Raw genomic sequence first — 24,386 nt, forward strand, 5'->3', positions numbered from 1 at the left:
GACATATACATTAGAATGACTATGTTGAGGGATCCTGTGTCTGGCTTAGAAAATAATGTTCTTTATCGCCACCTGAAGGCTGAGAGGAGAACAGCATAGAGCTGGTGCGAAAACATATTACACATAGTAGATATGTTTTTGGATAACATACTGCCAGGGTAACTACCTGAGGATCTGCCAGGGTAAAATCACAGTGATGACTGTAAATGTACTGACTGTAGAGCAATAGACTGCTGTATACTGAAAGGTATCGCAGGAGCTCTGGGGGTGGGGGGGTTTATTGGCAGGAGTGTTGTTGGGGAGAGAAGGCAGGGTGGGAGGGCCGTCATAGAGGGCTGAGGAAATGCAATGCTTTTTGGGAATTGTACTGAGCAACTGCTCAACCAGGGAGGCGTAAGAGACCACGGTAGGAAGGATGATTATATACTTGCCAAAAAGTATATAAAAAAAAAATATAATATATATATATATATATATATATATATATATATATATATATATATAAAGGGTTCTGGGGCAGACAGGTAGGCAATGCAATAAGCTTTTACACCATTATTTTTTTTCTTTTAACTGACACTGGAGTACCCCAGTTATGGCTATCATTCAGTCATGTTAAATATTTGTTGTTGGAAACAAATATATATATATATATATATATATATATATATATATATATATATATATATACTGTGTATTAATACCTCAATAATATGTGTTACTGTAGAAAGGTGCTCAGAGGAGAGCAGGTGTTTACTAAGCATCTGGGTCCCATTATTCTAATGTGACCTGTGAAAACAATTATTGCCGCTCCCTATATAGCTGAAAATAATTCCAAAATTGTTTCCTTTCCAGTTTTAAAAATAATGAAGCATTGTATTTGCAAGTTTTTCTTTTGTTTTTAAATTATATAATTGGCACTTTTTATTTTCTTAACAATAATTTCCCTTGTTTTCTTCCAGTGCTTTGAGTATGTATGTATGGTGGCATCATAGTATAAAGCATGGCAGTTTCTTCTGATGAATATACATTTTAAAGTGATTCCTGTCTACAAGGCCATGTACTTCAGATGTAAAAGAAACAGCAGTTTTCCAAGGACTGTCACTTTTTTTTGTTTTTGTTAAAGGGGTTGGCCACTTTATAGTAAAATAGGTCAGTATACAGTATTAGTAACTGTACTCACTGTATATACTGACAGCAGCTCCCTGTGTACTCACTGTATATACTGACAGCAGCTCCCTGTGTACTCACTGCATATACTGACAGCAGCTCCCTGTGTACTCACTATATATACTGACAGCAGCTCCCTGTGTAACTCTTAGAGCTAAAATCAGGCTCCCCTCCCCCAGGCTGGGCTGTCCTGCTCTGTGGTGTACCTGTCCATAAAAGTGGCCGACATGGAGAAGCATGTGACCGTGCCCCGCCCCCAGTGTCCACCACTAAGCCTGTATATGTCTATGGAGGACACAGGGGGCGGGGCATGGTCACATGCTCCTCCATGTCGGCTGTTTTTTGGACAGAAACAAAACAGAGCAGGGCAGCACAGCCTGGAGGAGGGGAGTCTGATTTTAGCTCTATGAGGTACACAGGAAGCTGCTGTTAGTATATACAGTGAGTACACCTACTAATAATGTATACTGAACTATATAGTGGCCAACCCCTTTAAGGACAATCTCCATCTTGGTCTTTTGCTGTACCTTTAAAGCACACTATTTTATAATTTTCTTGCCTACAGGAGGTTCTCCTGGACCTCAATTTGCCTAATGGTTACCAATGGTGTTTCTGGTCTGATGTTTACATACAATTGTGGTCGAAACTGTTTTTACCTATGAGTTAAGGGAACTAGTTAAAGGGATACTTCTGCAATTTTTTTTCCTTTCAAATCAACTGGTTTCGGTAAGATCCCAACATCAAACATCCCAAACAATTTTTTTGATTTAAAAAAAAAAGCTCAAAGAAAAGTGCATTGCAGTTTTATGTCCGCAAAATAATTACTGACACTTGTCACTTGTCACTAAGTCAGATTTTTCAGCGAATTTAGTGCAGTAAATTTTTGGGATGTTTGTTGACATGTAAAACTGACTTTTTTTTTTACATCTCAAAATGAGCCCCAACGCAAACTGGTCCAGATTTATGTATGAGAAAAAAATCATTTGCCAACAGCAACCAATCCCATTTTGTTTCTTTGTTAGGATATGAAACCTGAGTCGCGATTGGTTGTTATGGGTAAAATCAAACCTTTGCTTTGGTAAATATGGGAGTGTGTGAACACAGTCTGACAGTGTTTGAAAAGGGCCTGGGAACAAACAGTTGCCTAAGTGGCCAACCCTTTTAATAGTTTTTTTTTCTTCTTTTGCTTTCCCTTATTCCGGCATGCCTTCTAACTTGCCTGCCTTCAGGCACACACTTATAATATAGTCATTATACATAACTACCATATGCTGCAACTGGCACAGTAAAAAGTGCAAAGAATAATACATTACAGATGTGCTAGCCTCATATATTGTTCACCTAAATGGGGTGCTGAATTTTCTAACTTGGGGCTACTCCATTTATGTCTTGAGATTTTCTGCCAACAAAAACAGGTTATATTTTTCTGCCAAGACCAGAGGTCAAGAAAAGGTATATATTCAATAGATATTACAATGTGGAACGTACTTGGATGCCATAAACCCGAATCCCATAGTAATGTTCATGGTGACCATTAATGTAGTGTAATATTTATAGTCATCTGCCTCTCAGCAGATATCAGGTTTTCTTTGTAACTGCTTAATCTATCTAATTGCATAAAAACGTTACTGTCGGGAGTAGCAGTACCACAGACATATTAAAGCCATTACATAGCTGAAAACAAGCCTTTATGGGGCCAACCTTCCCAATGCTGGTGGAGCTCATTTTCAGATTTTAATGCCGTAAAAATGTTAATTCGGAGCGACAAAGATTGCTTAGGATACGGGCACTGTCTGTGTGTAAGTGATTGTATGGATGTAATTGAATTTTGTTTTCTACGTTGGGAATTGTGGAACCTTAAAATACCGAATACCAATTTTTCTGCCATAAACATTTAGCGAAAACGCAATTTCCACATGTAAGACTATACGGTATATGTCTGTCCTCAACCCGCAGGATTTCGAATCTGTCATTTCCTACAGCGCGAAGGGAGTTTATGGGAGAAAAATGGTAAAAGCATTAAGTTGTCATTTTTGAGATATTGCAGATTAGAAAAAGTAACGACAGAAGGAGAAAAGGGAAAAATAAAAACATGGCAGATATTAAAAAACAAATGTCACGTCCCTTTCAAGTGCAATATCGTATATGCCAGTTTTATGTTCTTCTAGTAAATACATCATCATCTTCAATATAGTGAGATTCGAGACGTGAACAAAATAGGATCTTGCAATAATGTCCTCAATGTTTTGGTAAAAATAAAAGGATACATGAAAAACAAGTAACTGAAGAAACTGTACTGACATGGATAGCTTAGAATCAGATTGCCAAATAAATGTGATCATCCATAGCTGGTGTATTATGGATTTATACAGTATCTGGGTTGTACAGACCAGAATATGGGACCATATTGTACATCTGTAGGTCTAGGCTTTCATATAGACACATTGGGGCATGCTCTAATGGATTCTGTATTACCGAGGTACAAGCATGCTTTTGGGAAGAACCTTTCATCTCTGTAATATAGTACCATAGTTAGACAACATAAGTCAACACACAAAGTATTAAAAAACCAAAGGCATCAATACAAAGGATCCATGTATCATGTGCATGAAAAGCAACTCTGTACCCACAATCTGCCCCCCCAAACCGCTTGAACCTTCAGATAGCTGCTTTCAATCCAAGATCTGTCCTGGGGTCCGTTCAGCAGGTGATGCTGTTATTGTCCTAAAAACAACTTTTAAACTTGCAGCCCTATGTCACATTGATGTGGCCTAGAGTGTCTATGGCCTAGGCCTGCCACACCTCTCCGGCCCTCTTCCCAGCCCTCTTCATCATTATGAATGCCGCTGGGCAGGATTTCCTATTCATCACCTGTGTGAACACTGCACATGTGCTGGATTATTAAGGCACCTGTGCAGTGTTCAGACAAGTGAGGAATAGGAGAAATGCCAGGGCCATTCCTAATGGTGAATAGGGTGGGGAGGAGGGACGGAGAGGCGGTGCAAGGTTAGGGCATAGACACTCTTAGCCAAGCCAATTTGACACAGGGCTGCAAGTTTAAAAGTTGTTTTTTTAGGACAATAACTGCATCACCTGCCGAGCGGACCCCAGGACAGATCTTGGATTAAAAGCAGCTATCCAAAGGTACAAGTGGTTTTTTGGGGGGGGGGGAGGGGGGAAGATTGTGGGTACAGAGTCGCTTTAAGTATCACTGTCGTTATAAAAATCTTTTTACATGTCATAGAAATATGTCAAAAGTGCTCAGACCCATACCGATCGGGAGATAGAGCGGGCAGAGGACAGCAGCTGCAGCCCATTGTTTCCCCGCTCTGAGTTAAAAAGATCAGTCAAGCTCCATAGGAGCTCATTATAAGCCCACCTCTTTTTCGAAATTCAGAGCGGAAAGTGGATGCCCTGCCGTTGTGGTCTTCTCCCCGCTCTATCTCCCAAACAGTATGACATGTCTCTACGTCTCTTTTTTTATAACAACAGGTAAGCTTTGCAGTAAGGTTACATTTAAAGGGTTATTCAGGGGGGGGAGTGGTAAATTTAAGCTGAGGCGGAAAATGCTCCTATTTTCCTCAAACTTGTGCAGCCACCACTATCACGGAGTCAAGTCCCACTCTCACCAATCTCACATGAAGTATGGAATTAGCTGCTCAGCCAGTCAGTGATTGAGGTGAGACACCACTGTGGCCACTGATTGGGGGGTGAGGGGGGGGGGGGGTGAGTAGGTGAGGTGAGGTTTTCTTTCTATTCTCCATCAACCTGAGTGTCAAAAAACAAACAAACACCCCAGCTGACATTGTAGCTGGCATATAGTTTAGAGCAGTGCTTCTCAAACTGTGAGGCGGGCCTCACCAGTGAGGCGCCCCCTAGTTGCTGGTGAGCCGCAGCTTGGGAGGCAGTTCTCACAAAAGTGACCATAAGCTGCACAGTCCTTTCCCTGACTCCAACAATCTCTCCTTTAGGAACATTTTTTACTCATTTTATACTTATTTTATGTTATACAGAGATAATGAGACACATGGAGGGTAGACTGAGCAATAGTTTTTAAATTTGCATGGACTTCCACTACAAATGATGAGGCCTCAGCTTCCCCTTGGTCAGTCTGGTGAGGCCCAGGCATCATTTTGTCTGTTGGGTGAGGCTCCAGTAGAAAAAGTTTGAGAAGCGCTGGTTTAGAGGGAAACTAAGAGCAGATTAGATGAGTTACTAATTGTTTCATATGAGTTGTTCTGGGAATCTTGGCTTTGATCACTATGTAAATGAGGTTGTTTGGGGTCACTGGGGTCAGGACTATTGCTTTCGATCCTCCGACCCTTGCTTCCTTAAGAAAATTTGGGCAGTGCTGTGCAGTTACATCACTCCGCAGAGTGCCGGATGAATATTCACTAGGAAGTAATGGCCGGAGGGGCAGGGTGGTACTGTAGTGGTGAACAAAGTCAAGAAAACTACTTTCATCTTTAGCGCCCTGGGTTTTTAATATAAAAACGTATTTAAAATCTGTTGTCCAATACTATTCTGTATAAACTGAAAGTTTTATTCTTGGCAATCCCATGATATATTGTCATCATCAGAATTACCCCCTGTACTGTATGGAATGTGTTCTACAAGGCATGCAAAGCTCTGGGGATGCCAATGGGTGTTATCCAGAACACCAATGCTGTCAACGGTAGTCTAGATTAGAGTTGTTTGACCATCGAGATTTTGCAGGTTCGATCAAACTCGAACGTTCTCGAACCTACAGGATTTGATTCCTGTATCCCGCAATTCCAGGCGGTACTCGGGCTGTCCCCTCCTTCCCTACGGAAGGGGAAGGCATCCGGAATCAAATGCCGCAGGTTCGAGAACATTTGAGTTCGATCCCAATGTTCGATCATCCCTAGTCTAGATCCTGTGAATGGTCTCCTGTGATGGTCGATACAATATACAATATATAGCTATAGTCAATATCTTTACCTTCTCCAAATGTCATATTGTAATCTTGAATATGAATCTTTATTGCAGGCGGCATCGCTGACAGTTGATACCTGCTCAGAGGACCAGGAACCAGGGTTCTGCACCGTCAGCACTACGGCTGTTTCCACTGACTGGTAAATGTCTACCTTTTTACCATATATTCCACCCATTCCAGACGACAATATGCAATTTAGGACGAGGGAAAATATAATTGATTATTTAACCAGAGTAGGATTTGTGTGTTTCTGGAGATCTCCGTGTATAGATTTCAGCATGCCCCGCAAACTTGATCTGACTGTTAAGTTGTTAATAAGTAAAAACGTCATCCACCTACTGTCAGTTTTTGCAGTAAAATGCTTCTAAAGTTCACAAGATGTTCCCTACAGGCGCAGTTACTTTTTAATAAGGATATATATCCAAGACAAACTGTCCCTAACTTCCTATTAGATTGCACTCTATAAAATCTGTGACTATATTACTCATTCATTTCAATGAACTGTAAAGATCCCTTCTCTGTCTCTACTCCTCTGACTTAGCGGAATTCCACCTATTAACCAGGGGACACTAAACTGATACTCACCGCTACTTTTATTAGGTCAGTATAATGTTGATTAATATGTAGAATATTCGGAAGCTAGAAACTCACCTCTAGTTCTACCACATAGGACAAAGAAATAAAATAATGTTTATTTTGAAAACATTAGAATTCAATAAGGCGATGTTCACACATAGCATTGAATTAGCTAGTTATCTTGCTGCAAATTGTGCAATTTGCAGTAAAATAGTGCTATTTTTGCCACGATTTTGGCGGAAGCATGGCAAAAATAGAGCTATTTTACCACGATTGCGCAATTCGCCTCAAAATAGCACTAATTAACACTAAAAAAAGGCTAATTAAATGCTATGAGTGAACAGAGCCTAAACAGTTCCTCATAATATGTAGTATTAAGGCAATGATCACTCTTCAATGTTCAGTAGATTCACACAGAACAAGTTCGCAGTGGATTTCTGCTGCGATACTCGCTACCATTAGAGTCTAAAGCCCTACATTGTCATTGCCGATTTTAATTCCACTGCGAGAATATAGTTGCAGATTTCTTTAAAGGGGTTATTCAGCGCTTCAAAAACATGGCTACTTTTCCCCCTCTCTTGTCTCCAGTTTAGGTGTGGGTTGCAATTAAGCTCCATTTACTTTAATGGAACTGAGTTTGAAACCCCACCTAATCTGGAGACAAGAGAGGGGGAAAAGTGGCCATGTTTTTGTAGCACTGGATAACCCCTTTAACTATGCCAGGCCGATAAAATTAACAAAGACATCATGCTTACCCGCCGTCGTTTCTCTGGCGTGCTCTTATCTGCTTCTTCAGATCCTTTCTCACTGACAGTCCGCTCAGCCAATTACTGGCTGTAGAGATTGACTTAGCGGACTGTGTACGTCCAACCTTAGAGATATATTTCTAAATATCTCCCACAAAATAATGTTGGCTTTACTACTGGTTTATTACCATTTCTTATATATCCCTGATTTAAGTACTAAGTACTTAGCCTATGTTCACACAGTAAAAAGAATATCAAAATTCAGTCATAATTTTGAATGAAAATGAAACAATGTGTTAGCAGGTGAAAATAAACGGCCATACTTTGCAGGTCGTAATAATGAGCATGTTCATAAATTGGATGGTTATAATCAATTATGGTCGTTACTCTTTATAGGGTGCGCACTGCCGACCAATTTCCCATTGACTTCAATGAAGCACTTTATTATTATGAAGATCCGACTGTAGTTTTCCTTCAAAATTACAACTGTATATTACCTGTATTTTACTGTGTGAAAATTGTTATTGAAAATGAAATATCCTCTGCTTTTTATTTTTTTTAAATGTATGGGAGGAATCTAGAGATTGAGTAAACGGAAACATCAGTTGCAAAGCCAGGCCATAGTAAAAGCCATGCTGTACATCAACCGATATAAACCAGTATGTTAAAAACAGTTAAAGGTTATGATCCAACAACGTCTTTTTAGACAAAAAAAGGCAGTTTTTTTTTTTATAATGATGGCCATTAATAATGATTACGATAATTAATTTTGTCCGGCATTTTAAAATTATGGTTGTTATTTTAAAAACAATGGTCGTTATTTCACCTGAAATACGTTGTGGGTAGAGATAAGCGAACCGGGTTCGGGTTCGAGTCCATCCAAACCTGAACGATCTGCATTTGATTAGTGGGGGCTGCTGAACTTGGATAGAGCTCTAAGGTTGTCTGGAAAACATGGATACAGCCAATGACTATATCCATGTTTTCCACATAGCCTTAGGGCTTTATCCAACTTCAGCAGCCACCGCTAATCAAATGCCGAAAGTTCGGGTTCGGATCGACTCGAGCATGCTCCAGGTTCGCTCATCTCTACATGTGGGACATGGCCTCAAGGGTATTCACTAGAGATGAGCGAACCTCGAGCATGCTCGAGTCGATCCGAATCCGAACTTTCGGCATTTGATTAGCGGTGGCTGCTGAAGTTGGATAAAGCCCTAAGGCTATCTGGAAAACATGGATAAAGTCATTGGCTGTATCCATGTTTTCCAGACAACCTTAGAGCTTTATCCAAGTTCAGCAGCCCCAGCTAATCAAATACCGAACGTTCGGGTTCGGATCGACTCGAACCCGGTTCGCTCATCTCTAGTATTCACAAACAAAAAATTAACAATTTTAGAAAACGAATTATTAACTTTCATTATTTAGAAATTTAATTGCTTATATAAGGACTTACTTTTCTGTCATTTTAGTTTCTCAAAAAAGAGTGAGCTACAAGATAGACTACATGTCTGCTGATGTAATTTTCTGACATTCTGCCATGGTATATCAGGAAACAATAAAAGCAGTGAACCCATTTAGTGTCTTGTTGCTTGTTCCCCCTGGAAGAAGGTAGACGTAGACGTTAGTGGTGAAAGACTAAGTTTTGTCTCCCTAGTGTAATTCAGCCGGAAGGGAAACCAATTATCTTGTCTTCCTGCTTAAAGTTCAGAATCCCTCCTACAGCGTGTGTTAACTTACCTGTACTTATTGACTATTGATCTTCCATCTGTTCACCTGGGCCTACAATGTTATGCAATTACAATAAATTCAATAGTCCCACAGCATGAAAATCGGGCTTAGTCACAGTAGACATTACTAAAATGAAGGATTTTGTTAAAAAAAAAAAAAATTCAACTTATCTCCTATCCAGTCTAGACAAGAAGATGATATATGCTCCGATCATCGTTGTATAAAAAAAAAAAAAAATTGATTTGCAATGATTGTTCTTTCTTGGAACAGGACCCTGGATGTTCAGCCAAACAGAATAACAGTAGGAGGTATCAGATCCCTGGATCCAATACTACAAAGAAAAGGACAAGTACAAAGCCATGACTTTGTAGGTTGTATAATGGAATTTGCAGTGAACGGGCGTCCTCTAGAACCCAGCCAAGCTTTGTCAGCACAAGGAATCCTGGATCGGTACGTTTTTGGCCCCATGAAATCTGATAACGTAATGATACTTTGCTATAATACATGACCATACATTTTACATTGACTGTAGTACACACTCCAGTATCATCTATAAACATACCAAGTTGAGTAGTTCCATTATCTATGGTATTGTTCTTAAAATTGTGAAATGATAAATCTCTTTAAATGGTAAAACAGAAGTTGTTTCCTGGAAGGTTCTCTCCAGTATCAATGTGCTGGAAACAATTACAACCCATTAATCATCAAAAATTCCACGATTCTCGTGTTATCTTAAGCCATGTATATTAACACACTGCAACAGGTCAGTTTTTGATGGATTGCTTTGACCATCCGAAGGTGAATTCTTTATATTGGGTTGAATGGTATATTATCCTATCTGACAACAATCCTTGAAGGTCGAGCTGGTGGAGGTTTACGAGGCAATTTAGGGATCCCGTTATGTAGTATGTGTAGAGTTAACGTAGGTTAATGGCGGCTGCTCTCGCCGCGATAATTGCAATTATACCAGGAAATTGGTCTCATATAGCTGCATGTTGTCTCAAAATTACCTGTACGCCCAATAATAATCCCCTCACTATTTAATGATAATTGTCATCATGAATGGTGAATAATACAGCTGAAGAAAAGCGTTGGCAGCCCTTAGGCCACAGCTGAACTAGAAGCATTCTGGCAAAACGAACTGAACTTCTGGCCACCCATATTACTGGCCAAACTGGACAGATGTTCTATTGTTTCCATTTTAATATCAATGGGACTATATAAAATAAATGTAGTGAACATAGGAAGTAAAGCAAAAACAAGGGTTGGGCTATGTTCCCACAATGTTTTTCCTCTCAGTTTTTGAAAAGAAAAATTGACCTCCATCATTTTGCTGCTTGGCCGCCCGTCATCCTGGCTGTTGGTAAATTAGTCTAGTTCAGGTGGACTAGATGGCCTTTGGATTTAATGGTTAAAACTGTGAAAGGACGGTGAAAAAAGAAAAAATGTGTGTAAACAACTAAAAAATAATGTCCGCTGTTCTCTTCTGAGCAGCAAACCAAAATGGAGGAAACTTTGGCCTTTACTAGTCGGTTACTACTTTTTCAACAGGCTATAAATAGATGATGAGATGTCTTCAGCATCTATAGGGCCAGAGATTATAAAAAAAAAAAAAAAAACAAGAACAGAACAGCCAATTTATATTTTTTAACATTCTAATTATTAACAAAATCAAAAGTGGCTAATTATAAAAACGGGAAAAAAATGGTCACCTGACATGATCCTCAGCCACATCTTTTTAGTGGTGCCCAATCCTGGCTAAGGAGTGCTGCTTTAATTTTTAAAAAAATGTATGCACCCATCCATGCAATACTAGCATAGTGTTGACCACCCCACCACCCGGCTCTGCCAGTGATTGGCTGAAAATGAACGTCCTATGTATCAAAACTTAAGCAGGAAGTGCTGCTCAATCAGCACAATCAGGACAGATGTGGTGAGAGAGTGGGCAGGTAAGTATAATTTTTTTTATTTATTTTTTATTTTTAGCCCAGCCCAAACCCACATTTTGCTGGACAACCCCTTTAAAGCATCTTGCTAGCTCCTTACATGTAGGCGAGTTTGAATAATTGCACCGTGGAGGTGAAATGAAACGTAGGTGGGAAACTTCTATAGTAAGAATGAAAGTGGTAGCTGTTTCAATCATGTAAAGAAAAGAGACAAATGAAAAATCAATTTAAAGTGTCACTGTCATTTTTTTTTTTTTTTTTTTGCAGAAATCAATAGTACAGGTGATTTTAAGACACTTTGTAATTGGGTTTATTAGGCAAATATGCCATTATCTGCATTCAAAAAGACTTTCCCCAGCCCCCCCCTCACTCCTCTCATTCATGGCTTATTATCAGGAAATCGCGACTCTTTTACATCAGACATGCCCTGTCTAACCTATGGAGAGGGGAGGGGGAGGAGGGAGATTAGTCACCAGCACAGTAGAGAACAAAGGATTACACAGTGGGAGCTGTATGAAAGTCAGTATTCAGAGGTCAGAGAGGTCAGCGCTGACTTCAGAGGAGATAGCCCAGTGATGTAGCTGTAAATTAACTCTTTGTTGTCCTGTTTTGGTGCCTCATCTCCACCACCCCTCGCATCTCCATAAGAGAACCATGAAGACAGGGGGGAGAGCTTCGAACTGCTTTTTCATGATAAAAATGGATTTTTCGGCTAATAAACCAAATTACAAAGTTTCTTAAAATCGCCTGTACTAAAAAAAAAAAAATTTAAAAATTAAGCGACAGTGACACTTTAAAAGATTAATTACCAGACAATATTAGAACATAGAACATACGAATTTGTACAATAATTATATCTTCATATCATCAAATGTTCCTGATTTTAAAATCAAGTTAGATAACTGAAAAAAACAAGCTGGGCTCAGCTGTCCCATTTATATATATAGTAACCCACATTGCACTTCTCTCATTCTTGTGTCTAGGTGTCCAAGATTAGAAGGAGCCTGCACAACTTCTTGCCAAAATGGAGCAACCTGCGTTGATAATTGGTCCTGGCAGCAATGTAACTGTAAAGATGGCTTTACTGGAAAGCACTGTGAAAAATGTACGTTAACTTTTACACTGCTTTATAAGAACCTGACTTCACTAGAAAAATAGCCTAAGTGCTCACAATATAAAGTAATGCATTTTATATGGTGGTGTTTTATGCCGTTCCAGTTCTAAGTGTTATCATCTACACTACAGGTGTTTCTATGGCTTTTCCAGATTTTAGACATCAGAGAAGCAGATTTATGAAATGATGTTTTAAGGTCCATTTACTGACTGACAGAAATGAATATGGACCTTTCGACTTTTCTAAATTTTGAATATACAGCGGGTCAGCTTTATCGGGTCAGCTTTATTCTTTAATGGAGATGCATTTCAGCATAGTCAGCATTTCTTCATATGTGTAGTTTGTTGTTTTCGACCATAAACCAGACTGATTAGAAAAAATTGAAAGCATTCCTACATTCATCTTCCACACATTTAGGCTGCTGTTCTGCTTCATGAGGAATGTAAAGATTGTTACCACTTTTAAGAAACAATAGAAGTTGATCGGGCCTCCTATCTCACTGGCGTGGTGCATGTGTCAAGGCCAAGGCTATCCAAACATAGCAAGAGGAATAAGACCAGCAATTACTTTTTGCACAGTCATTCAGAGTTTATTGCATATAAACTGTGAACCATTTCAGCTTTTTACTGAGCCCTTTTCAAACAGACACTTACAGAGTATTCACCAATTTCAGTGTAAATGCATAGAAGGCTTATTATGTCATTTTCACCAATGATACTTAAAGGGAATCTGTGACTAGGTGTATGCTGCCTTAAATAAGGGCAGTAAAAAGTGACAGAAATGCTGAACAGATTGGTGAATTATTTAAATAATTTTGTTCAGCTGTTCTCCTAATATGCAGGAGAATAGGATTCTGGCCAAACCCCTCCCCCCATCCTCCAGCTGCTGATTGACATTTGACTGCCTATACACAGCATGGATAGATAACTGCCAATCAGCAGCTGGTGGGCAGAGTCTTCTGCTTCTCATGAATATCCAGGACTACTGGGCTCATGCACATAATGGAGAGGACTACTTATTGTCCATGTTATTCAGGAGGAGATCTCCGGATCAGCTGCACAGAACAATGTAAGTGATACATCATTCTGTTCAGCTTCTCTCTCACTAGTTTATGCTGCCCTGAAACCTACTGACAGAGTAGCCTAACAATGCACATAATTTGGGGTTGACCTTTTTAAAAAATATAATGATTCCAGTTTCCTAAACTATAGTTCACCCAAATTAGTCAACTTGAAGATTTCTAGAAACAATTATATAAACCAACTTTTTTTTCAATGGAGGAACTAATTATCAGAAATAATAATAATAATAATAATAATAATAATAATAATAATAATAATAATATTATTATTATCATCATCATCATCATCATCATCATCTCCTTTTAGGGAACCTCTACAATTCACCTCTACAATAATCAAATGCTGAACGTTCGGGTTCGGATGGACTCGAGCATGCTTGAGGTTCACTCATCTCTAGATTCCAGGGTACCTTAGCACCCCAGTTAGGAATCACTGTTCTAAATAAGAGTCGATGGCGATTGATATACCCCCTTTATTCTACGGTTAGGTTCAAACTATGTAAAAATGACGTCCATCTCTCATATCAATGTCCGTCACTGCGAAAATAACGTCAGTTATTTTTGAGATAATGATTGTTATTTGCACAATGACGGGTGTTATTATGAAAGATGGCCGTTATTTTTACGTACTGTGAACCTAGCATAGAAGTCACATTTAGATTTTAATAAAAAATGTTACATTTTTTTCTTTTTCTTTATTTTAAAGAAACACTTGTGTTGCTTGGCGTCCACTTTTTCCGCCGGTGACGCCTGCCAAGTCTGGGGGGGCCCTTTAGGGTCTGGTCCTGTGACAATGGGGTTGCAGGGCCATTCTGTGGCCCCCCTTCTCTGCTTGCGCACGTTTTGCGGGGATTGTGTTTTTTGGTTAGGGACTCATGTGTATCAGAAGACCTGCACGTGGTACATGAGGCAATATGGTTTGGCCAAATTATATACTAACTTCTGATGTTGGTTTTAAATGTAGCTGAATAAGATTTCGTGTCAGCCATGGGTGCGATGTGCAGCCATTTCTGTCTTTTTGGCATTCTTTATTTTAAGGAGATTTATCAAACTGGTGTAAAGTAGAATTGTCTTAGTTGCCCCTAGCAACCAATCAGTTTCCACCTTTTATTTTTCAAGAATCTGTCAGGTATAAAAAAAATGGAATCTGATTGGTTGCTAGGGGCAACTAAAACAATTCTACTTTACACCAGCTTGATAAATCTCCCCCATAGTGTTTCCATTCCAACTAATTTGTTTCAATTTTTTTTTTTCAGATATTAGCCCAGACACTGCCTTATCACTTGAAGGTAAAGGTTACCTCGAATACACCATAAGCCAGAGCAAGAAACGGGAATATCTCTTAACACACCGCACTGTGGATGCTGAGACTATCTACGTAAATAACTTGGAGATAAAATTCAGGACAAGAAGTGACAATGGGATTTTACTTCAGGTTCATGAAAGTAGCAATTACACTATCATAAAGGTATGGATTCTATAGAAGCCACCTTACATTTAAAACATTATGTATTCACGATTAGCATTGTATTTTGGCAACACATATGCATTCTCTTTGAGGGTTTGTAATATAATAATGCTGTCAGCAGAAAGACCCTTATAATTATAATTTAATTAAAATTGTATAATAAAATTATATAATATAATCTTGCATAGGGACCTGCATGATAGGAAATGCTGCTTTAACCATTTAAAGCCTTTAAAAAGTACCAGTGGTCTCTTAAAAAATGTATACCCTCTATGTCTGTGAGCCCCCCCTTAAAGAGTAACAGTCATTTTTCTGAAAACAATAAATATCTATAGTACAAGCGATTTTAAGGAACTCTGTAATAGGTTTTATTTACTAAATAAGTTTTCTTCTGTACTCAAAAAGCTGTTTTCCGAGCTCCCCCCCCCCCCACTCACTTCAGAAGAAGCAGAATTTCTGTGTCCATTATGCTCTATGGAGAGGGAAGGGGCTTAGAGGGGTGAGAGAGCACGGAGCAGTCCTGCACAGCATAACACCCTGCAATCTTCTCTCAGCAAGTTCCTAGATAAGCACTGACTTTTCTGATCCCTGAATCCAGCGTTTTAGATGCCCAGACATTCTACAAATAGCTGACTTTCATGTCTCTTCTTCCTGCTCACTCATCTCCCTCAACCCCTCCCCCTCCATAGGATATAATAGACACAGCAGAACCCATCTTCACTGGCTTCTCTGCAATTAAAACGGGTTCGCCTGATAATGAACAGATAAGAAGTGAGGTGGGGGGGGGGAGCTAGGAAATAGTTTTTTGAGTACAGAAAGAGGATTTATTTTTCCTAAAAAAAAGCATTTATAGAATTTCTTAAAATTGCTTATACTACTGATTTCTGCAAGGAAAAAAAAAATGACACTTACGCTTTAGATTTTAAATCTTAGGCCAAGATATGTGACACATTTTCTTCCTAGGCTGCAGTTTCTTTGCTCTGTTCTATTTTTCTGCTATTTACTTTTTTGTCATCGGTTCCAAAATACATGGTGATCCTGAATCCCCTTTTATCATCTGTCACAGTCTTTCTGTTGTATTCCATAGTCTAAGCCATATCTAATTTTACATTTGGGTCTTTGTCTTTTATTAAATTTGTTTAAAGATGGCAAACAAGTTACAGACCTTGAAGGGTGTTTCGAAGCCAGAAAAGTGTCCCTATCTTCCTCCCTTTAGTCTGCAGCAGTTACCTCTCCCTTAAGAACCTGATAACTTTCCTCCCTGGCCGCGGCTCAGTCAGGCTTGTCATAATTCTAAATGAGAGCAGCAGTAATGCTGGCAAAACATTTTATTAGACAGATCACTAGCCAAAAGTTCCAAAGACTTCTGGGATGTGTCCCAATATACATATGTATTCATATCTCTCTCTATATAAAAAGTATATAGGTATAGATATATATTTGAATTTTTCTTAAAGGGCCCTCTATTCTATTTATAACTATTCTAAATGACATATAATCATAGATGACATAGAAAAAGTAAGCTCAAATGTGGAAATTGGCTGATCGTTGATAAGGTTTGGACCTATAATTGTCGGGCCTATAATTTACAGCGCATCGCTACGTGTAATAGCTGTGTGCGGCCGGCTGACAATTTGCAAAGTGCATACTGTACATTACCTATCCATGGTCCAGGGCTCCTCTTGCAGTCCGCTTCTCCCCGGCTCCCGCACGCTACAGCTTCGTGGCCAGTGATTGGCTGAGCGGCCTGTCAGCTAAGACAGGCCGCTCTGAAGCTTCAGCGTGCGGGACCTGGGGAGAAGTGAACCGCAAGAGGAGCCCTGGACCATGGATAGGTGATGTATGCAGTTTAAGCAAGGGCTGCAAGGACATTGGTAATGGTGTCCATGCAGCCCTTGTTAAACGATTATTGGGCCGTGTAATAGGCCCAGTAAACGAGTGCCATCGGGCCGTGTAATAGTACTGTTACTCACCAAGTCCCTTTTAAGCCATCTCCTGTCGTTCTAGCTGCTGCCATTCCTGAGTTGCAAGTTTTTATAAAAGACGATCTATAACCAAGATAGGAAACTACATTTCCCATCATGCATTTCCCTGATTGGTCCATTTGTGTATTCCCCCCTTAACTTTCTTCCCTGCCAATTGCTGTCATTACTATTGCACAGTAAACACAGGACTATTTTTTTTTTCACTGATTTTGCATTAAATGACTCCAATATGTATTTAATACTTGCTGATGATGTAGCGTTGCTGACACGTGTATGATGTAGCAGAGCTGGCGCACGCATGTTGTAGCTATGTGCTGCATAACAGGCATCTGTTTACCGGGGGTGGGGGGTGTTGTGTAGGTTTAGATCTCTAAGAACATCCATAACATTTACACTGACAGCAAACAGAGATAGAACTCTAATGTTCTATATTACAGAAACCTAAGCTCAAAGACACATGTAAGTCTATGAAAGCAGCACGGGTGCATGGAGATGGGGGTCAGGTTACCAAGTCAATAGACAGCCAACCCAGCCCCTAGAAAGAAGATCACATGTCCTGTGACTACAAAGAGAGGGGAAAGAGGGAGCTGAGCGTGGTCAGAGTAGACCTAGAGTAGAGGATTTTACATGTCCAGAGCAGATAAGAATGAGAAAAACCCAGGGAAAGGGTGCAAGATAGGTTATACATGTATTGAGAAGCGGGGTTATTTAGAATATTGTTGTTGTTACCCGGATAAATCCTTTAACTATGTATATGGAGATTAGGTCAACCTTTTTGGTAGAATTTAGCTCGTAACTCTATATACAAGACTGTAATCATTTTTGGACCTAAAACTCAGATGTGGAAGTTAGAGCAGTTTGCTGTCTATGGCATAAATGGCAAGAAACAATGGAGACCAGCTGGCCCTCAAGCCACAGATGGAGCAGATACATAAAAAGCCACTAAGTGCCTTCTGTACAACATTTCCAATTAACAATGTGTATTCATTTATCTACCACTTTGCCCTCAGTCCTAAATAATTTACTCGTCTGAATGGGGGGAAAAAATGGTGTGCCCACAATTCTTTATGGCTCCTGGCCTACGAGATTATACTTTTTACTAGGTGAAGCAGAAAATGATCAATTTAAATGCAATGCAATCTGTTTCGGATGGACTCTGGACTATGTGGCTAACAAAGAGCAGGAGAACCACAGTAGACCAATTAGCAACTCTTTCAGTTATATAAAATGCATAGAAATGGTTATATGAACTCATAAAACACTACAGCCATTCAGTTACATATAGATATCTCCATGGAAGAATATATCTGTATCATTTGGCTTAAAGGGACTTTGTTGCATGTTGTTTTTTTATATATAATCTCGGAATTTAATTTAGATTTTCCATCATTTTGGTGCCAGTCCTAATTGTCTTACATAGCAATGTTCAACTTGACTGGTAATAAGTCCTAGCTCCTAAAGTGAAGGAGGTAAAGCTGTATATTCTGCGTTTTCTCAATTTAGGTTAAGAACGGAAAATTACACTATACATCAGATGCAGGAGTTGCAGGAAAAGTCGAGAGAAATATCCCGGAAATGTATGTCGCTGATGGACGATGGCACACTCTTCTAATGGAGAAAAATGGTTCAATAACCACTTTGTCTTTGGACAAAACCTACAATCGAGATATTCATCACGTAACGCAAGACTTTGGAGGTCTCAATGTTCTTTTTCTTCAACTTGGTGGATTCATCCATGGACAGATACCTCAAAATAATCAAAATGGTAAAAATTGTTATACTGTTGTTTTTGTATCCTCTTTTGTGGATATGGTGTGTGAACATTGTCTTCAGATCACCGATCAAGCACCTGGTCAGCACATGGATTTGGGATGTAGGACAAAACACCTATAGAGGAAAGTTCAACAAGGAAGGAGAGTCTAGTGCTTAGTATTAAAGATCTTCAATGATTTTGATTTAATGATCCATAAACCTAGTTACAAAGAACACATAGGCAAGAAAAACATGTGGGCACATTTCAGCCCATGGAATCCCTTAATCATCCATCATCTCCTTCCTTGTTGAGCATAGACTTAGAGCCCTAATAATTGGCCAAATCAGGCAGATTTGGTCGATTATCGCTTTGTGTAATAGAGAGAACGATCAACTGATGAAACGATCATTGGCTGATTGTTCCTTAAGTTCAGACATAAAATCATAGGGCATGTATCGTTATGTGTAATAACTATGCGTGGCCGATGACTGATGATTGTAGCATAAAATAAAGTATTTACTTACCTTATCATGTTCCCCAGTGTCTCCTGACAATGCCCTTGGGCCTTCCATTGTCTCTGCAGCTTTGTTTTCTGCTCCCTTCTGGTCTGGTCTGGACCAGAACGGAGCAGAAGACAGAGCTGCAGAGACCAGGGAAGGCCCGAGGGCATCGGGGATCGTCCGAAAACACCGGGGAACAAGATAAGGTAAGTAAATACTAAATTATTTTACACCAAAGGCAAGAGCTGCATGGACATCACTAACGATGTCTGTGCAGCTTTGGCTTTTCGATAGTTGGCCTGTGTAATTGCTCAGTAAATCTAGCATATCGGTCCTTGTTTACACCTTATGTTCGGACTGCTTAATAGAATCCTTAGAATTGTTTTAGACCGGTAGCACCCAATACGAGCACCGATCTAGCAGGTTGGAGCTTGTTCAATGAGCTTTTTATACTGCTTAATGATTGTACAGCCCTTCTATTACGACATTGGCAATTGCACATCCCTTGTTTACACAAAAAGGTGTAAAACGGACTTATACTGATTTTTAGGACAGTGATAAGCCAATGAATGATTGACTGCTTGTTTGTTCATTGATCCCTGAATCTTTTACACGGGCAATATGTTAGATGTAATAAATCTATCGCTATCAATAGATGGGACGTGGATTTACATTGTGTTATAGTAAAACCTTTCAACAGCATGTTATACATTACTGCCATTTTTTAGTAAAACATTTTTTCCCTTTGTTTTAGGCTTTGATGGTTGCATTGCCTATTTGAAGTATAACCACGAGAATCTTCCATTCAGTGGAAAACATGATATGGTTCGCATAACTAAGTCCGAGTCATCAGTGAAACTAGGATGTCGAGGTCCTAATATATGTGCCAGTAACCCCTGTTGGGGAGACCTAATGTGCATAAATCAGTGGCATGCATACACCTGTGTACCACCTGGGGATTGTTCCTCAAATCCTTGCCAAAATGGAGGAAGTTGTGAACCTCATTCCCAATCTGGATTTACCTGCATCTGTCCCGAGACACACAATGGAAAACTGTGTGAAGTTGTTGTAGCTTGTCTTGGTGTGGTTTGCCCTCAGGGTAATGTTTGTAAGAGTGGATTAAATGGAGGATATATATGTACTCTAGGCACAATCCCCGAGCAGCTGTCTCTTCCGCTTTGGGCTGTCCCAGCAATTGTTGGAAGCTGTGCTACTATTCTTGCTCTGTTGGTCCTTAGTTTGATTTTATGTAACCAGTGCAGAGGAAGAAAAAATAAAGTGCCAAAAGAGGAAAAGAAACCAAAAGAAAAGAAGAAAAAGGGAAGTGAGAATGTTGCCTTTGATGATCCTGACAATATTCCACCATATGGCGATGATATGACTATAAGAAAACAGCCTGAAGGGAACCCTAAGCCTGATATTATCGAAAGGGAAAACCCATATCTCATATATGATGAAACCGATCTACAACACAGCTCAGAAATAATACCTAGCGCTCCTTTAGCTATGCCCGATACGGAAATAGAGCACTATGATATTGATAACGCCAGCAGTATTGCGCCCTCCGATGCCGATATTATTCAACACTATAAACAATTCCGGAGCCACACTCCTAAATTCTCAATTCAAAGACATAGTCCTCTTGGCTTTGCACGACAATCTCCACTGCCTTTGGGTGCAAGCAGTTTAACGTATCAACCTTCTTATAGCCAGGGACTTAGAACTGCTACACTTGGCCATTCTGGTTGTCCACCTCCTAATGCTTTGTCTCGTCATAGTCCAGCACCATTTTCCAAGTCTTCAACATTTTATAGAAGCAGTCCAGCACGTGAACTACATCTTTCATCCTTGGAAATGCATAATGATGTCTGTCAGCCTGGTATTTTTAATTATGCAACTCGTCTGGGGAGAAGAAGCAAGAGTCCTCAAACAATGGCGGGCCATAGCTCCAGACCAGGAAGTCGCCTTAAGCAACCCATAGGACAGATTCCAATGGAAAGTGGACCACCTGTTGGCCTTTCAATAGAGGAAGTTGAAAGACTTAACACTCCCAGGCCAAGAAACCCCAGCATCTGCAGTGCAGACCATGGGAGATCTTCATCTGAAGAGGATTGCCAGAGGCCACTTTCGAGAATAAGGAATCCAGCTGATGGAATTCCTGCTCCAGAATCATCATCTGATAGCGATTCACACGAGTCCTTCACATGCTCAGAAATGGAGTATGACAGAGACAAGCCAATGGTGTATACATCAAGAATGCCAAAATTATCTCAAGTTAATGAGTCCGATGCAGATGATGAAGATAATTATGGTGCTAGGCTAAAACCCCGGAGATATCCAGGCCGCAGAGCTGAGGGCGGGCCTTCAGGAGCTCAATCTCCAACAGCCACTCTACCAGCTGATAGTACATTACCTATGAAGCTAACCCAGCAAGCTAGCAATTTCAACTGGGACAATCTATTGAACTGGGGTCCAGGGTTTGGGCATTATGTAGATGTTTTTAAAGATCTGGCTTCGCTACCAGAAAAAGCTTCCACAAATGTAAATGAGGAATCCAAGGCAAGTCCATCTAAAACAAGTTCTAAAGATGGAGAAACGGAACAATATGTCTAAACCTATGACATAACTGGATTGTTGAATTGCAAATGCTTATGACAGTCAAACATTATATGTTTGTTTACAACGAAACGTCTCCATTTAAAGAACCGGCCAGTGCAGTCTATAATTTAAGGAGACATTTAAAAAAAAGAAAAAATAATAAACTTATTGCTGCTGGAAAGGACTGAGATGTATTTAAAGCAATTCTGTTCATTATTCAATCTACCTGCATGCATTACACTTTACAACCTAATTTCCAGCATGCACAATGTTAAGTATCGGTCCTACTTAAAATTGGTCTCATTGTGATACTTGTGGATGTTATAATTGATATTGTTTTTCTCAATTATGTTATTAATACAGATGTAGTACTTCATTTTTGTTTTTAAATTGCTCTGAAGGGATGGAGACATCGAAAGGCAGATTCATTCTCTAGTGGACTTAGACTATGACCTTGCAGATATTTCATGGACAACACAAATTATTGGCAAAATAGATGATATAAAAAAGGGATTTTGACAGATTCCGGATCGTGGCACCATGGGATCGATATTTGTATCATAAGAAAAATACAAAAAACAAAAATAAATTAGTTTAAAAAAGTTTCCATCTTTGTAAAATTGTGACACAAAATGTCATTCATTTCTTTCAGATGATTTATTTTTGTAAAGACTTTTCCAAGCCCTCGCTATAAATGGAACCTTGTTACTAGTTTTTACTGAAATTCTTACATAGAAATTTGTACGTTGACATTTTGAATTTCACTTTTGTGATACTTTGTACTGTGGAAGAATTTTTTTTTTTTTAAAGTGCTTTTATCTGATCTGTTTTTTGATATTGGTATATTTCCTATGCTGTATAGTTTTCTTACTTTCAGGGAAGGCAAGAAAATGCTTTTCTGTAAAATCTGTTACTTGTGTAACATACATATTTTTCAAATTTTGATACAATTGTAACATATCTGTATGCTTTTTTTTTCTTCTTGTAAATGTCAATAATAAAATTAAAATATTTATTTAAAATATTGTGTTTACAAGGTAAGTTCCTTCTGTGTTATGTATTTATAATGTAGAGGTTTAGATTTATTTATTTATTCATTATTCTAATAAGGCATTTTTGGTGCCCTGGGGGTGGGGCTACTGCCCTCAATGCATTGATTAGCCCCGGTTAGCCTACCATCCTAATGAATATTGGGGCAGTGGTCCGTTCCACTCTGCTAATATTAGGAGTGATGGGCTGGCCTGGGCGGATCAATGCATTGCTGAAATGCCTCATTAGCATATTAAATAAACTGCTAATATCCCGAAAACAACGTCAAGGATGAAGGTAAAAAAAAACGTACCTTCATCCTCAGTGCTCTGTGGGGTCAAATCAGCCTATTAAACACTATTAGGATACCTCTTGTGACCAGCCAAGCCTATTTAGGCTTATAAAGTACTGCGCTCATATTTAATGGCAGTGATGGTCATATAGTTTCCCAGGACTGAATTCAGCTTTTCCAGGCTCCTGGGGTGGAGCCACAGGGAACAGTGTGGAGATCAAAAGCAGCCAGCCTATAAGCCCACATCCGAGCAAACAAATCGATTTGTTTGTAATTTAAATTCGCTCATGACTGTTTTGTGAAAAATTCAGATAGTCAAATGAATAGTAAACTCCCTTTATCTTGAAAATAGGGATGCTAACCAGAAATTAAACCCTAATCAGGACACCTGATCATAAGTTCATAATTTTTTTAATCTGACCATAGTTCTTCTTAAAAAAAAAACCTCAGCCATGTAGCCTTCCTAAAGATACGGTCTAATTGTGAAGAACATCTTTTAAGTGGAAGTAAAAAAAAAAAACTGGAAAAGTGTCCGCTTTTTCTATTTAAAAAGACGTCAGTTTTTGACGTGCATAGCATTGAAGTCAATGGGGTGACGGACGTCCAATGCGCACCATGTATAAAATGACGGACGTTATGGCAAAATAATAATCATGACAATATTTTTGGATCTTTTGCAAACACTGGATGTTATTGTTTAGTTGCTCACACACAGTTTTTCTTTTTTCACCATCCAGTGGCTATGTTCACACAATGTTTTTTTCAGCTCTGTTTAAAATGACTTCTGTTATTTTGAGTCTAAAATAACGGACGTTTTTCGAAGCCTGCCATCCCCTTACTGAAATGACGGGTGTTTGCACATTATCTTAGTTTGGGGTTACTAATCGCCACTTTAGTTGTGGCTTAATTGAAAAATCCATTGAATTTTATAGTAAAAATGGAGAAAGAATGGTGACAATAAAAGAACTGTGTGTGAACAAGTAATACAAAACGTCCGCTATTTGCAAAAAAACGTCCGAAAATCTTCATGTACATTATTTTGTCGTCTGCGGCAAAAACGTTACTTTTCCAATGCATTGTGCATAGGACATCCGTCTTCCCATTGACTTCAATGCAATTGCATTAAAGTCAGTTAAATTGCTGCAAAAACGGACGTTTTTTTAAATAGGGAAATCGGATGTTTTTTCTCCATTTTTGACGTTGTGTAAACATAGCCTTACTGGTAGTAATGTAGAATGTTGATCTGGGATCTGTTTTACCATAAAGGAATATTTTCCTTCTATGCAAACTGGTTGAGTGGGAATTTGCAACTATATGATCACCTCTTTATGAGGGTACCCTTTTAACAAAAAAAAGTCTGTTTAAGGCTATGTTCACACAACGCCTTTTCAGCTCTGTTTAAAATGACGTCCGTTATTTTGAGTCTCAAATAACGAATGTTATTTA

General features: G+C 39.2%; 1 protein-coding gene across 1 annotated transcript in view; it reads left to right on the forward strand.

Annotated features, from left to right (window-relative positions):
* FAT4 (FAT atypical cadherin 4) overlaps window positions 1-22,523 on the forward strand; it is a 222,090-nt gene extending 199,567 nt beyond the window's left edge. The window contains exons 12-17 of the mRNA XM_069978580.1: window positions 6,178-6,263; window positions 9,445-9,624; window positions 12,104-12,225; window positions 14,572-14,783; window positions 18,272-18,533; window positions 19,776-22,523. Of these exons, the coding sequence (XP_069834681.1) occupies window positions 6,178-6,263; window positions 9,445-9,624; window positions 12,104-12,225; window positions 14,572-14,783; window positions 18,272-18,533; window positions 19,776-21,634 (2,721 nt within the window). The 3' untranslated portion in view covers window positions 21,635-22,523. The remainder of the gene's footprint in view (window positions 1-6,177; window positions 6,264-9,444; window positions 9,625-12,103; window positions 12,226-14,571; window positions 14,784-18,271; window positions 18,534-19,775) is intronic.
* The last annotated feature ends 1,863 nt before the right edge of the window (window positions 22,524-24,386 follow it).

Source organism: Dendropsophus ebraccatus, chromosome 7 (genome assembly GCF_027789765.1).
Source record: "Dendropsophus ebraccatus isolate aDenEbr1 chromosome 7, aDenEbr1.pat, whole genome shotgun sequence".
In the NCBI taxonomy this organism is placed as follows: domain Eukaryota; kingdom Metazoa; phylum Chordata; class Amphibia; order Anura; family Hylidae; genus Dendropsophus; species Dendropsophus ebraccatus.